The sequence below is a fragment of the Phocoena sinus genome, chromosome 2 (assembly GCF_008692025.1).
Source record: "Phocoena sinus isolate mPhoSin1 chromosome 2, mPhoSin1.pri, whole genome shotgun sequence".
NCBI classification, from domain to species: domain Eukaryota; kingdom Metazoa; phylum Chordata; class Mammalia; order Artiodactyla; family Phocoenidae; genus Phocoena; species Phocoena sinus.
The window spans coordinates 45468605-45484396 of NC_045764.1; the positions used below are offsets into that span (position 1 = coordinate 45468605).

The following is a 15792-nucleotide window of genomic DNA, read 5'->3' on the forward strand; positions in this document are numbered from 1 at the left end:
TATATACAATGGAATATTACTCAGCCATTAAAAAGAATGAAATAATGCCATTTGCAGCAACATGGATGGACCTGGAGATTATCATACTAAGTGAAGTAGGTCAGACAGAGAAAGACAAATAGCATACGATATTGCTTATATGCAGAATCTAAAAAATATGATACAAATGAACTTATTTACAAAACAGAAACAGACTCACAGACTTAGAGACATGAACTTATGAACTTACGGTTACCAGGGTGGGGGGGTGGGGGGAAGGGTTGTGGAGAGGGATAGATTGAGAGTTTGGGATTAACATGTACACACTGCCATATTTAAAATAAAATGCCTTTCCATGAATAAAAATAAAAGAAAAACAACAGACCTTCAAAATACAGAAGCAAAGACTGACATAACTGAAAGGAGAAATGGACAAATTCACAGTTATAGCTAAAATACGAACACCTGTTCAATAATAACAAGTAGTAGAGTATAAAAGAACTAAACTGTCAACCAACTAGATCTAATAGATATCTATGTAACACTCCATTAAATGCAGATTGACTAAAAATACTTCTAGATGAACAGAGAAACAATCGTTTTGAGCATATTTGCAAGTTAAACTATAAGATGTGAATTAAATAATGTACTTGTGTCTTGCTAATGTGAAATACAAATTTATGTTTAGAGTAGCAGTTTTTTTTTTGTTTTTTTTTGTTTTTTTTAACCATCTTTATTTGGGTATAATTGCTTTACAATGGTGTGTTAGTTTCTGCTTTACAACAAAGTGAATCAGCTATAGATATACATATGTTCCCATATGTCTTCCCTCTTGCGTCTCCCTCCCTCCCACTCTCCCCATCCCACCCCTCCAGGCTGTCCCAAAGCCCCGAGCTAATATCCCTGTGCCTTGTGGCTGCTTCCCCCTAGCTATCTACCTTACTACGTTTGTTAGTGTGTATATGTCCATGACTCTCTCTCGCCCTGTCAAAACTCACCCTTCCCCCTCCCCATATCCTCAAGTCCGTTCTCCAGTAGGTCTGCGTCTTTATTCCTGTCTTACCCCTAGGTTCTTCATGACATTTTTTTCCCTTAAATTCCATATATATGTGTTAGCATACGGTATTTGTCTTTTTCTTTCTGACTTACTTCACTCTGTATGACAGACTCTAGGTCTATCCATCTCATTACAAATAACTCAATTTCATTTCTTTTTAAGGTTGAGTAATATTCCATTGTGTATATGTGCCACATCTTCTTTATCCATTCGTCCGATGATGGGCACTTAGGTTCTTTCCATCTCCGGGCTATTGTAAATAGAGCTGCAATGAACATTTTGGTACATGACTCTTTTTGAATTTTGGTTTTCTCAGGGTATATGCCCAGTAGTGGGATTGCTGGGTCATATGGTAATTCTATTTGTAGTTTTTTAAGGAACCTCCATACTATTCTCCATAGTGGCTGAACCAATTCACATTCCCACCAGCAGTGCAAAAGTGTCCCCTTTTCTCCACACCCTCTCCAGCATTTATTGTTTCTAGATTTTTTGATGATGGCCATTCTGACTGGTGTGAGATGATGTCTCATTGTAGTTTTGATTTGCATTTCTCTAATGATTAATGATGTTGAGCATTCTTTCATGTGTTTGTTGGCATTCTGTATATCTTCTTTGGAGAAATGTCTGTTTAGGTCTTCTGCCCATTTTTGGATGGGGTTGTTTGTTTTTTTGTTATTGAGCTGCATGAGCTGCTTGTAAATTTTGGAGATTAATCCTTTGTCAGTTGCTTCATTTGCAAATGTTTTCTCCCATTCTGAGGGTTGTCTTTTGGTCTTGATTATGATTTCCTTTGCTGTGCAAAAGCTTTGAAGTTTCATTAGGTCCCATTTGTTTATTTTTGTTTTTATTTCCATTACTCTAGGAGGTGGGTCAGAAAGGATCTTGCTGTGATTTATGTCATAGAGTGTTCTGCCTATGTTTTCCTCTAAGAGTTTGATAGTTTCTGGCCTTACATTTAGGTCTTTAATCCATTCTGAGCTTATTTTTGTGTATGGTGTTAGGGAGTGATCTAATCTCATACTTTTACATGTACCTGTCCAGTTTTCCCAGCACCATTTATTGAAGAGGCTGTCCTTTCTCCACTGTACATTCCTGCCCCCTTTATCAAAGATAAGGTGTCCATATGTGCGTGGGTTTATCTCTGGGCTTTCTATCCTGTTCCACTGATCTATCTTTCTGTTTTTGTGCCAGTACCATACTGTCTTGATTACTGTTGCTTTGTAGTATAGTCTGAAGTCAGGGAGCCTGATTCCTCCAGCTCCTTTTTTAGAGTAGCAGTTTTAAAAGCAGCATAGAGTTGTAAAATACTTAAAAATTTTAAAGCAGGAATGACCCAGGATGAAACGAATTTAAAAGCTGGGTAACATTGTAATATTAAATATTTACTCTATGTGAAGCATTATTCTAAGTACTTTTTATGGACTAACTCATTCAGTCCTCACAAGATCCCTATGAGGTAGTTATATTTAAACTTATGTATAAAAATGGAAATAATAATGAGACAGCTCTTAAGTAACTTGAGTTAAGATATCAAAATATGACATTATGATAGTATTATCAGTAGTAATAAAAAGTAGCTTTTCCTGACTGAACACTTTCTCTGTATCAGATACTCAGACACTGGGACTTAACACTTTATCTCATTTTGTCTATAAACTAGGTGATACAATCCCCAGTGGATAGGTGAAAAAATTGAGACTTAGTGTGATAGTACCCCAAAGTAGAACATAAAAAAGTAAAATTCCAACCTGTGGAGTCTGTCTCTAGAATCCATTCATCTCTGCATTGCCTACTGAAGATAACAAGTTCATCCTGGGATGCTAATGGTCAACAGGCAAGAGCTGTAGAGTCATATTGTCCTGATCTTCAGAAGGCAGTGACTTCCCAATGACTAAATATCCTGGGCTGGGTACAAATGCATGAAGTCCTTGATTTTTGAAAATGCTTTTTGCCATGGCTCTTGGTCTTTTTTGTCCTCAGCCAAATGTGGCAATGTGAGTACAGGCCAAATTAGAGTGACTTGACCACACTGTACTTTTTCATATTGGAAAGATTTATTCTGAGGCACTTGACACAGAGAATAATGGTTATTGCTCCAAATTTGATTTTAATATGATTCCTAATGCGTCCGCCTTGTTATATCTTAAATTACTTCCTTTCTTGCATGGCATTCACCATAATGTATCATATTTGTCTGTGAAGCATTCCTATCACTCACACCCAACTGTTTGTGGGAAACATTTTCTCTAAATCTTTCATTCTCAAGCTGCAGCTCTGAAGGTGGCTTTTCTTAAGATTTCCATTATAGAGGTTTTGCCAGTTCTTCTGATCTGGTACACTGGAATAAGGGCAGACCTCTCACTCTTATTTTAATATAAATTTTAAAGATACTAGATGGAATCCTAGTTGATATGAGCAGTTGTTTGTCCTTCAAAGTGCACACTTAACTCTAGAAGGGAAGATGATAAGCTTAAAGCAGGATTGACAAACTACAGTCTGCTGCCTGTTTTTATAAATAAAGTTTTATTGGAACACAGGTACACTCTTTCATTTTGGTATTATCTATGTTTCCTTTGGTGTCACAACAACAGAGTTGAGTAGTTTGACCACCATCTCACCCTCAAAGTCTACAATATTTACTAACTGGCCTTGTACTGAAATTGTTTGCTGACTCTGGGTTTAGAGACATAGAAAGGGACTCCCTTGAACATACTGGTTAAAAGATGCTGTTATTTTTCTAGTAAATGTCTTTTGCTCTGCTTTCTCTTGAGAGGAGAGAAGAAAGAAGCCTTCTTATTTACTTTTTATTTTTATTCCTGTTTTTTTTCAAGGTTTAATAAGGTATAATTGACAATAAAAATTGCATATATTTAAGGTATACAGTGGTCAATTTAATATACATTACAAAATGAGTACCACAATCAAGTTAATTAATATCTCCATCACCTCATATACTTACCATTTTTATGTGTGTGTGTGTGTGTGTGCTGAGAACACCTAAGATCTACTCTCTTAGCAAATTTCAAAAATACATGGTGATTATAAAAATAAAAAAGACAAAGAGATGAGTGTTGGTGAGCGTGTGGCGAATAGGGAACATTTACACACTGTTGGTGGAAATATACATTGGTCTAGTTATTATGGAAAACAACATGGAAGTTCCTTAAACAACGAAAAACTAGAATTAAACCAGCTATCCCATTTCTGGGTATATATTCAAAGGAAATGAAATCGGTATCTCCAAGAGATATCTGCATCCCTTTTCACTGCAGCATTATTCACAGTAGCCAAAATTTGGAAAAAAACCTAGATAGCCATTGAAGCGTGAATAGATAAAGAAAATGTGGTATATACAGTGGGATATTAGTTAGTCATAAAAAGAAGGAAATTCTGTCATTTGCAGCAACAAAGATGAACCTGGAGTGCAATGAGTGAAATAAGCCAAACTCAGAAAACAGTCTTTTAATGTCACATTTTTTGTGCCAACCTTATAGTTTCATGCATTCATTGCTTTAACTTTTCTGTAACTACTCTGATAAAAAGATCTTAAAAATTCAGTTCCATAAGAATGCTTTTCCTGATATTTGTAGATGTTACCAGTCAAATGTTTCGATCTTGATCACTTAATGGAAGGGTAAGATTCTTGAGTCATGTTTTCCACTTTGATGTGCCCTGACAGCAGCTTCATGTTCTTTCTTTTGGTCTTCTGTTTCCTAGGAAGGGCCTGTAGAGACGCACTCTTTCCCAGAGTGAACTTCCTGGGTCTTCATGCAGCCATGGATCTGGATAAACCTTCTGTCTGGGACTCTTTAAAACAGCGGACCAGGCCTTTGTTAATCAACCTGAGCAAGAGGAAGGTAAAAAAGAACTCAGACAAACCCCTGGACTTACGGGCCAGGCATTGTCTGGACCGTCGCCTCAGCCTCTCCGTCCCTGACCTCCTGGAGGCTGAGGCCTTGGCCCCCGAGGGGCGGCCTTACTCCCGGCCCCAGTCGTCCTACACCTCGGTGCCTAGCAGCCTGTCGACAGCAGGGATCGTTCCCAAAAGTAGCAGTAGCTCTTTGAAACAGTCTGAAGAAGAATTGGATTGGAGCCAGGAAGAAGCAGGCCACTTCCATGTAGTGGAAACAGACTCCCAGGAGACCTATGCCTCTCCTGCCGAGGACAGGAGGGCTTCCAGCAATGGCATCTTTGATGTGCTCCAGAAAACTCCCCTTGGAGAGGATGCGCCAGAAGGGCCAGAGGTGAGACCAGGGCTGGGCATTTTCCTGTTTGTCTGTCTTTTTTCTTTTTTTAAAAGTGTATTCAGTGCCCTTGAAAAATTTGGTTAGGATTTATTTTTGTGGTTAGCTTGCATGGAGAGGATGGCATTTATAAGAATTTAAATGAAGGTAATATTGATTGCACCAAGTGTTCCCATTTGTTTGGGGGTTGACCTCTATGTCTTTTAAAAGTATTACAAATAACCTTCCTAGAATACTTCAAGGCATTAAATTAAAAGCCCTGTTGGATGAGTTTTCCTTTTTCCATCTCCTGGCAAAGAAATCAAGAGCATAACTTTAACTTTTTGCTGAAATGTGTGTCTGTTTCTATCTCTCTGTCTCCACTACCCACAAACAAAAATGCATATTCACATTCCTAAGAAACGTAAGAATATGTGTCTCCTTTTGACTGCCAGAGAGTTGGAACTCTCTTCTCCTTCACAAGTACGTACCTGCGTGAGTGTCTGATCCTGTGCACGCTTACCTGTGGGCGACTTCACTTCCCTCCTCTCAAAATGAAAAGAAAGCCAGATATTAAAGGAAGCAACTTCTTATCGATTCAGTGATTTTTGTGAAGCTTTAGTATTTCTATAAGGTAGAAATAACCAAATATAATTATGCAGCAAATAGTATATTTCTAGGATGAGTTTAATTTAAATGTAATCATCAGATGACCAACTATAACTATAAGGATAATCAGTTTAATCAGTTTTTTAAAAAATCTTACATTTATGGCACTGGAAGTAGGTTTCAGTGTTGAGGCAATGGCTTAATTTTTTTATATTCTAGGTTAGTGTTATAATTATGGACAAAACTGGTTATTCCACTAGGATTTTTGATTTTATTTTTAGAACCAAAGCCTCTTAATTATGCCATACATTTAGATTTCACTGGGGAGTGGGACTGTGGATATTTGAAGACCATATTCTTTCGGAAGCATTATTATGTTAAGACACCATTAACCATTAAATGACTTAACTATTTGTTTCATAACCATTAACATTTATGAAATCGTTTTTGTAACATTTTTTTATGATGTTTACTGTTATTTGTAAATTTGAAATATCTTTTGCCACTAATCAAAATATAAATTAAGTGAATTTTTAAACATAGTTCCTAATTCATAGTTTAGTATGAAGGAGGTAAGATGTTAAATTGTATACTAATGTTAATCTTTATCTTCTTGTTACTTATTAACTGACCAGAAAAAAAAATAGGAGGGCTTCTTGGCCTTGATAGGCTAACAAACTCAAGTTAGAGTAAGTTGTTTTAAAAGTTAGTGCTGTTAAACTGTTTCGCTGACTATAAATATTTAATGCCTACTCTAACTCGGGCATCATAAAGATTCTTTTGGAAATAAGAGATGGATAAGAATGTGACCCTGCCTTCAAGTTGTGATCTATTAGGACATAGCATTAATTGTAGCATAAGAGGCAAAGAGAAATTGGGGCTGGCTGTCTGTGCAAAACATTCAAGCCTTTCTCCTGGCAGCTCAGAGGTTGGAGGAGATCATATGTGGGGATCCAAGGGCTTGTCATGTGTGAGGCAGTGTTCAAGTTGGCACAGAGGATAAGTAGGATTTGATAGGTGAGGAAATATGACAAACACAGGCCTGAAGTGTGGATGGGTGGTGGTCAAGGGTGGTGAGCATTCTGCTCTGCCTTGAATGAAGGCTGGAGGGCTTTCTGACATGACGTGTATCTGCAGTGACTGTGGGCTGTGCTGAGGGCTGTCAGTGATGTGATGGCAGAGGATGGATGGTTTGCAGATGGGTGGTAGTGGTTATTTTCTCTTCTCCAGCTAAATGCAGAAGAGCTTGGAATGTGTAGTCCTTTAGGTTATTCTGGGTAGTTTGATTTAACTCAACCATTAAACAAACAAACAAACAACAACAACTAAAAACTTCTTTCTTGAAAAAGAATCTTCTGCTTCTCTTCTCCTGCCCTAATAATAATTGACATAGACTGAGACTGAGTCTGCCTTCCGTGGCCCCTCATTGCCATTTATCTGCTTGGTGAGCTGTTTGCAGAGGATGGAGAGACAGGGCTGTAGCTCATCAGGCCTGTAGGATCACTTGTGGTCAGGTGCACTATCTCACCTACCCACTAATCCTCCCCCGTTCCTCTCCCTCCCCCTGTATTGGGTGGGCTGCTCCCACTTACCTGAGGATCCAGTTCATCACTTGGCACAGAAGTTAGCCCCTCCCTTGCTTCTCTTTTGCACTAGGCTATGTTAATTTTCGGGTGGTGTGACTGGGGAAGTCTTGTCTAACTTGTCTTTGCTCAGGGCCCAGCTCCGTGCCTGGCCCATGGTATGTGCTCCATCAATGTTTTTTTAATAGAGAAATCAATGATGGCAGTGTGTGCATTCATAAGGCTTTTCTTAGTGTCTTCTCTTTGACTTCTCTTCAGTTTATGATTTAAAGTCAGCATTTTTTTGTGCTGTCGGAAAAAACTCATCATACCATCAAGGAACTCTTTTTATATAGTATTGACTGAAGATATAGAGAGATTTAGACAGGTGTAGAGCCCAAGTTGAATACTCATTTAAAATCTGAATTTATTATCTATGAATTAAAACATTTTTTATTGAAGTATAGTTAATTTTCAGTGTTGTGTTAATTTCTGCTGTGCAGCAAAGTGATTCAGTTATACATATATATGTACATACATACACATTCTTTTTTAAAATATTCTTTTCAATTGTAGTTTGTCATAGCATATTGAATATAGTTCTCTATACTATACAGTAGGACCTTGTTTTTTATCCATTCTCTATATAAAAGCTTACATCTGCTAACCCCAACCTCCCACCTCTTCCCTCCCCCAAACCCCTCCCCCTTGGCAACCACAAGTCTGTTCTTTATGTATTTTTTAAATGAATGGAAATCCTTCCATGTCTCTGCAAATGGCACAATTTTGTTCCTTTTTATGGCTGAGTCATATTCCATTGTACATATGTACCACATCTTCTTTATCCATTCCTCTGTTTATGGACATTTAGGTCGCTTCCATGACCTGGCTATTGTAAATAGTGCAGCAGTGAACATTAGGGTGCATGTATCTTTTTGAATTTTGGTTTTCTCTGGGTATATACCCAGGAGTGGGATTGCTGGGTCACATGGTAGTTTTTGTGCCATTTGCAGAGATATGGATGGACCTAGAGATTGTCATACAGAGTGAAGTAAGTCAGAAAGTAAAAAACAAATATCGTATAATATCACATATGTGGAATCTAGAAAAATGGTACAGATGAACTTATTTGCAAAGCAGAAATAGAGACATAGATGTAGAGAACAAACATATGGATACCAAGGCGGGGAAGGGGGTGGGATGAATTGGGAGATTGGGACTGACATATATATACTACTATGTATAAAATATACACAGGGAACTCTATTCAATGCTCTGTGGTGACCTAAATGAGAAGGAAATCCAAAAAAAAGAGGGATATATATATATACATATACATATAGCTGATTTACTTTGTGGTATAGGAGAAACTAACACAACATTGTAAAGCAACTATACTCCAATAAAAATTATTAAAAAAAAATAAAATGAATGGAAGTCCTGCTGAATTCCTGTCATCTGTGAGTTCTGGAGTTGGTTAGTCCTTGTCTCAGATCTGGTTTATCTGTTTCTTCCTAATGAAGAGCAAACGGAGTCCTGCGGCTTTCATGAAATGGGGGAGGAAATGAGGAAGAAGGTAGGGATTGGCATGTGACAAGCCCAGGGGACAACGAGGTTAATAGGATGTTTGCCAGTATCCTTGGTGTAACTTATTTCGTGTGGAGCTTTCCAGAGGGGGGTGAGAGATGGAACATCTGTGGTCTCAGGCACCCATGGGGGTTTGTCTCACGTTTTAGTGCCCAATGCCATCTTGGTGCTAGGTTGAGCTTCAGCAGTATTGCCTGAATGTCCTGCAGTCACTTCCTAGTCCTGCCAGTGTCAGCAAAGGAAATGAAATGTTGGCTGACAGTTACGGGGGAAAGAATTTGAGGCAAAGAAATTTAAGTGTGAGGGAAGAGGAGTAATGGATGTGAGAATGTAGAGACCAGGTGGAGACTTGAATAGTCAGTGCAGGTGCTCCAACCAGCCATAAAACCAAAACGGGAGGAAGTAGGTTTAGAATAAACGACACACCGGTAGAAGGGGTTCTCTAGACTCTCTCTCTCTTCTTTTTTTTAAAATTAATTTTTATTGGAGTATAGTTGCTTTACAATGTTACGTTAGTTTCTACTGTATAGCAAAATGAATCAGCTGTATGTATACATATAGCACCTCTTTTTGGATTTCCTTCCCATTTAGGTCACCACAGAGCATTAAGTAGAGTTCCCTGTACTATACAGTAGGTTCTCATTAGTTGTCTATTTTATACATAGTAGTGTGTATATGTCAGTCCCAATCTCCCAATTTATCCCACCACCACTTCCCCCTTGGTATCCATACATTTGATCTCTGTGTCTGTGTCTCTATCTCTGCTTTGCAAGTAAGGTTATCTATAACATTTTTATGGATTCCACATATATGAGTTAATATACAATATTTGCTTTCCTCTTTCTGGCTTACTTCACTCTGTATGACACTCTACGTCCATCCACGTCTTTACAAATGACCCAATTTCATTCTTTTTATGGCTGAGTAATATTCCATTGTATATATGTACCAACTCTTCTTTATCCATTCATCTGTTGATGGACATTTAGGTTGCTTCCATGTCTCCAGACTCTTTCTTGAGCCCTGGATTCATATTGTACTTGATACCCCACAGAACCCTTGTCTCATGACAGAATTCACTGTCTACCTGGAGTTCCCCCCAAATACAGACCCTCGTTTCTTGGCAACATCGCCATTATTCACCTATTTGCTCAAGAGGAAAAAAAACTGTGAGTCATGCTGGACTGTTTTACTTCCTTTACTTCTAATGTTCTATGAAATTTTCATTTATCCATGTTACATCTTCTCCTCCCTTTTTTTCTTCCTTCCTCTCATCTTTCAAGGCCCAGCTGAAATCTTCCTTCTCTGTGGTGCTTTTCCCAACTCTACAGTCAATATGACCCTCCTGCCTTCATTTGCAAGCATCGCTACCTTTACTGTTGCTGAGCGCTGACCTCATCCTGCTTTCTGTAGAAGTCTGTAGAGAGAAAGGGATTAGAACAGGTAGAGGACGTCGAGATGTGAAGGCATATTGGTGCTGGGCAAGAGTGTCATTGGATAAGACCTTAAGAAGGTCACAAGTTCCAAGACCTGTATTAACTGTCCAGTGGCCCCCTGGCTCTGAGGACCGACTCATGATAAACAAATGATCATGGGACTAAGCTGCAAATGACAATCACAACTAATTTTTAGTGAGAGTTAAGTACTATATAAACCCTAATGCTTATTTTGACATTAATAGCTCATTGTTTCAATGCTGTCAAGTTACTTTGGAAGCCAGATCATAATCAACACCTACTTCATTAACTTGCTGGGAAAAAGAATTATTTCAGGGCCTGGAAATACTTGAAAAATCCATGTTAGGTGTATTAACTCCCTGAAGTCAGCCTACATGAGAAGTCACATAGAGTCAGGAGATTGCGCTATGAATCACTGAACGGACAACAGGTAGGTTCTACACTGGTGTGCTGTCCATTTCACAGGAGGGATTGAGCTGTAGATGAGAACTTGACACACAGTTTGTTTGCTAGGACCCATCGCATCCATCTCCACATGGCAACCTGCTTTGCCAATGAAGCCGAGATTCCTAAAGTCCTGTGGGATAGGCTTCCTCTTCCCTCCATAGGGTTCAAATGGGCAGGTCCAAACTTTTACCTAGGCTTCCTTGCAGGACCTCTCCCTTTTTGTGGTTGACACGTCATTTTATTAACAACTATTACCATAGTTGTATGTTGTCACTTTTACTCAGGCTGATAGCCTATCATGGTTGCCTGACAACCAGATTGTCTCCAGTAGGTGGCTGTGTATGTCCCACCTCTGGTGGGCAAAAGGTAGTCTTACCGTTTCATTTGCATTGGTCTCATCACCAAGACTTGGGGCTTAGGAGGCAGTTAGGGCATCCCACCCTACTGCCAAACACCACCACCACCTTGTATTCGGTTAGTTGTGTAGAAGTCAGCCTCTCTTGTCAGATTGGAAGCTGTCTTCTTCTCCCAGCCTTTCTGCAAACCTTGCTTATGTAAAATATTTTGATTCACTTTGTGTCTGAAGTTGACTGCTAGGTGCTGTGGGGCCATAGGAAATTCAGTTTGGTTGGGGAAGGTGGTGATACATAGAGGCCCTGAGTGGGTAGATGAGTTCTGAAGGAGTTCTCAAATGTCAGATTCAATATGAAGAAACTAAAATTAAGGAGACTCAGAGGGAGAGTAGCTTATTTTTCCTTCTTTTCTTCTTATCTTGCTATTTTTTTCTTACTTCCTTCTCCTGTCAGCATTCCCCCCCAAGTAGTTGTTTTGCAAGATACTTTCTCATACCTTGGAAAATCAGTTAAGTGTTTAGAGAATACAGAGAGTCCCCTCTGGTTCTCATCTCCAGTGTTGATGATGGAATTGAGATTAGATGAGGTACTGGAAACAGTGACCAACACGACGAGGCAGTCTCTAGAGTGTGCTAGATAACCAACCAGTTGAGGTGAGAGGGGAGAGGTTGCTCTGAGTATGTGGTCGGAAAGGCTGAAGAGGATGTGTTTTGAGGTTAAGACCCAGGTGGTTGGGGAGTAAATCCGAGTAGTTACGGTTGCAGTTCATGATGCTAGCAAAATAGAATGCTCTTAGCCCAGTACATGGCAGTCACAAGTGCCTAACAAGGACTCACTGCTATGATTATGGTTGTATTTATTACCGTTATTATTTTTATCTTTACCTTTTCAGCATGAAATTGAGGGCCAAGGAGGTTGAATGACTTGCCTAATATTATCCAGCTAGTGAGTGTCAGAGCCAGGATCTAAATCCAGTACTGTTTGAATCCAAAGCCTGTGCATAAAACTGTGTATATTAGGGCTTTAGAGAAATGCACATATGCATGTTGGGAGAACTCAGAGCTGGTAATCTAAAAAATGTTGATCATCAGGGAAGATGTATGTTTTTCTTTGTCCACTGTGCCCTTTTAAATGCAGGGATAATTATGGTGATGGAATGGCTTATTATCATCGTCTATAGCCAGTAATCCTGAATGGAAGGATTATTACCATCCCCGCCCCACCATCCATGTAATCCCACAATGGGGTACATCCTTCCCTAACACTTTATTTGACAGTTGGAGTTTTAAACAACTCGCTTTGGTGCAAGTTTAAGTGGATGAGTTGAGTGGTTTAGAGAAGTACCCTGTTGGGATAGTTCCAGAAACTGCTTGGCAACCACAGAGCTTCAGTTTAGTGACCACAGAGAAGCAAAATGACAAACCAGAAAGGAGAGGAAACAACCTACGGCTTTCAGAATTAGACAAGTGCATCAATTTCTCTACACTTCAATTACGTGTTCTTTACTATTTTTATTTTGTCTCAGAAATCATTGCTCAACATAAATGGGGTCAGTGAGACGAATATGTAAACCATGTCCCAGGGTGCTTCATGGGATTGACCCCTTTTTTCTTTTTCCACCCCTCCTTCTCATACCTACTATGTGCTGATCCTGTCCTGAGGCCCTGGGAACACAGCAGTCAACAAAAGAGACAACAGGATATTTCCTCATGGAGATCCTGTTCTAGATGGCAGCGGGCTACAGATATATTCAGAAAGTGATAGATTTAATGGAGAACAATAAAGCAGAGGAGTGCTCAGGTGGAGGTGTGACCATTTTGAACACAGTGGTCAGGAAATATCTCTTCTGAGAAGATAACATTTACACAAAGTCCTAGAGGAGGCAAGGAAGCAAGTCATGTGCGTATCTGGAGACAAAGCATTTCTAAAGGAGAGTACAGCCAGTGTGCAGGTTCCAGGAAGGCAGGAGTGTGCCTGGTATTTGTCAGGAAGAGCAGGAAAGCAGTGTGACTGGAGAGGATGGTAGGAGGTGTCAGTTACTTCTGAGGATGTATCACATGGGCTTTCCCATCCTGCCAGGCAACTCTGCTACCACAACAACTACCCAGGGCGCTGGATGAGCAGTTTCAAAGGAACCCTATGGGCTTGGTGCCGTGTTGCTCACAGGCAGGGCGGGAAGAATCAATAGCATATAGTGGTGCTTGCTGTACCTGCTGTGAACACTGGGAATAGCAATAAGTGGGTTTGCCTCGGATCGGAACTGTGGAGGAAGTGGGCACAGGTTGATAAGCTGTGTGGAGAGGGGAAGACAGCACTGTCCTGAGATATGTTATACCTTGATTGTCTATCTGTCATCATAACAGTGTCAGTGAGGAAGGGATGGTCAGAATGAAGGGAGGGACTTGGGTTGCTGACCACCTTCATTGAGTTGTTTTCTCCAGTCTTCCCAAACTCATCCACTGTCCTCATAATAATAAAAATAATAGTGGCAACACCAATCCAGTAGCACTCTGAGAGGTTATGTGTAAGAAACTCTGCAAAGTGCAATGTAAATGTCATCTCACTGGACCACATCTATTGGGCTCACTCTTTATACAAAGAGCCTTGTGCAGTGTCCGACCCAAAGAAGGTACGCAGTAGATATCTTTGAATGAATGAATTTTTCTCCTGATAACTTACAAGGATATTTTTTTGCCCCTTTTAGAGATGTTCCCATGGTCGTGAACTTTAAGTAAGTAAACTTTTCAAGGGCACAGAGCCAAGAAGTAGCAGAAGTGGAATTCAAATCCAGGTCTTTGTGACTCCAGAGTTTTGTCTACTACTGTGCAGAGCTGCCTGCCTGTATGTCAGATGAGGTGTCCTGCTTTTGCATTCTTCTGGTTTTGGGTACAGTTGTGGTTCAGTGAAGAGTGGATACCCAGGACTCAGATGAAGGGCTAACTCTCTTGCTTCTCTTTGGCAACCATCTAGCCTCTTAGCTCTGGCTCCCAATTTGTACATTGTAAATTACTAATGACAGCCCATAGACTCCTTATAAGAAGTTAATAGGAGTGTGTGTTTGTCAGTTATGAACGACTAAGCAAAGTAAAGGGGGTACTGTTAATCTTTTAAAGTATCTACTGCTAATGGTAATGAAAACAATTTTGGAAGGTCAGTAAGGAAATATTACTGAATATGGTAAGAAAAGTTCATTATACCAAGGTTGCAAACATTTTCTGTAAAGGACCTGGTAATGAATAGGTCCAGCTTTGTGAGCCATAGATCTCTCTCTGTGGTAACTACTCAACTCTGGTGTTGTAGCATGAAATTAGCCGTAGAAATATATATAGATATGTACATAGGCAATGTATAAATGAATAGGTGGGGCTGGGTTTGAAAGTTCAAACTTTATAAAAACAAGTGTTGGGCTTTACCTTGCTGGTGGATAGGTAGTGAATATCTGTATACACACACATGCACATACACACACCTGACTTATATTTTGTATATTAGATAATATTCCAGGGTAATCAGTTTAAGTGAACAATCTTGGGGGTGGGGAAAAAGAAATGTGTATACCTTGATTGTATGATCAATAACCTCCTAAAAAGTTGTATAAAAATTGAATATGGAGGGTGGAGTCAACATGGCAGCGTGGGAAGACGTGGAGTTCACGTCTCCCCACAACTAGGGTGCCTGCCGGATGTTGGTGGGGGACCTTGATGCCCATGGAGATGGGAGGAATCCCCAAGGGAACCGGTTGGACATGGGGGGACTGAGGGGGGAGGAGAAGTGGAGGATGAACAGTTCTGGCACCCTTGAGGGGTGGCTGAGAGCGGGGGAGGGGTTACCATGCTTGGATGGACCCTTGGGGGCTCAGATCAGGTGGGAGTGCACTGAGCATTTCTCTTGCCTAATAGGCCCGGAAAGTTTACCTGGCTCTTGGGGCAAGTCCTATGCCCTCAGAGGCCCCCTCCAGGCCGTGTTGGTCCTGGGGGCACAGGAGGGAGGCCGGGGGAGAACAGGAGAGGCAGGCAGGCGGGGCCTTCCAGGACCAGAGGAGCGGGAGAGGAGTGGAGAGTGTTTGCCCTACCCACTCAGGCCCCGGAAGCCTGCTGGGCTCCCAGGCGGGGTCCCCCACCCTATGAGACAAGAGGCCGGGGCCCCTTCTGTTCCGTTGAGCCTAAGCCCCAGCCCCGACACCCCCCATAGCCTTTTCCAGCCCTGTGGGTCCTAAGCATAGGCCCTGCTGGCTGCCCAAACCCTGCCTCTGCCTAGGCCCTACCCTCCACAGCCAAGGACTTTTCCACCTTTTTTCCCCCTTTTTTTTCTCTTCTCCTCTATTTTACTATTGTGGTTCTGTTTTCCCGTCCAGTTGTTGTTTCATCTATATTTTTATTTTTATACTCTTTCTAACATACCTGTTAGTTTCCTAGTCTGATTTTAGTTTTTACTCTTTGTTATTGTTCTCCTTTTCTCTCTCTCTTTTTTTTTAGCCACCCTGCACAGCTTACAGAATCTTGGTTCACGAGGCAGGCA

The 15792-nt window shown here is 40.5% G+C and overlaps 1 protein-coding gene across 1 annotated transcript in view; it reads left to right on the forward strand.

The window, feature by feature from the left end:
- MCTP2 (multiple C2 and transmembrane domain containing 2) overlaps positions 1–15792 on the forward strand; it is a 299372-nt gene that overhangs the window by 92814 nt on the left and 190766 nt on the right. The window contains 1 exon segment of the mRNA XM_032623883.1: positions 4754–5280. Coding sequence (XP_032479774.1) covers positions 4754–5280 — 527 coding nt within the window.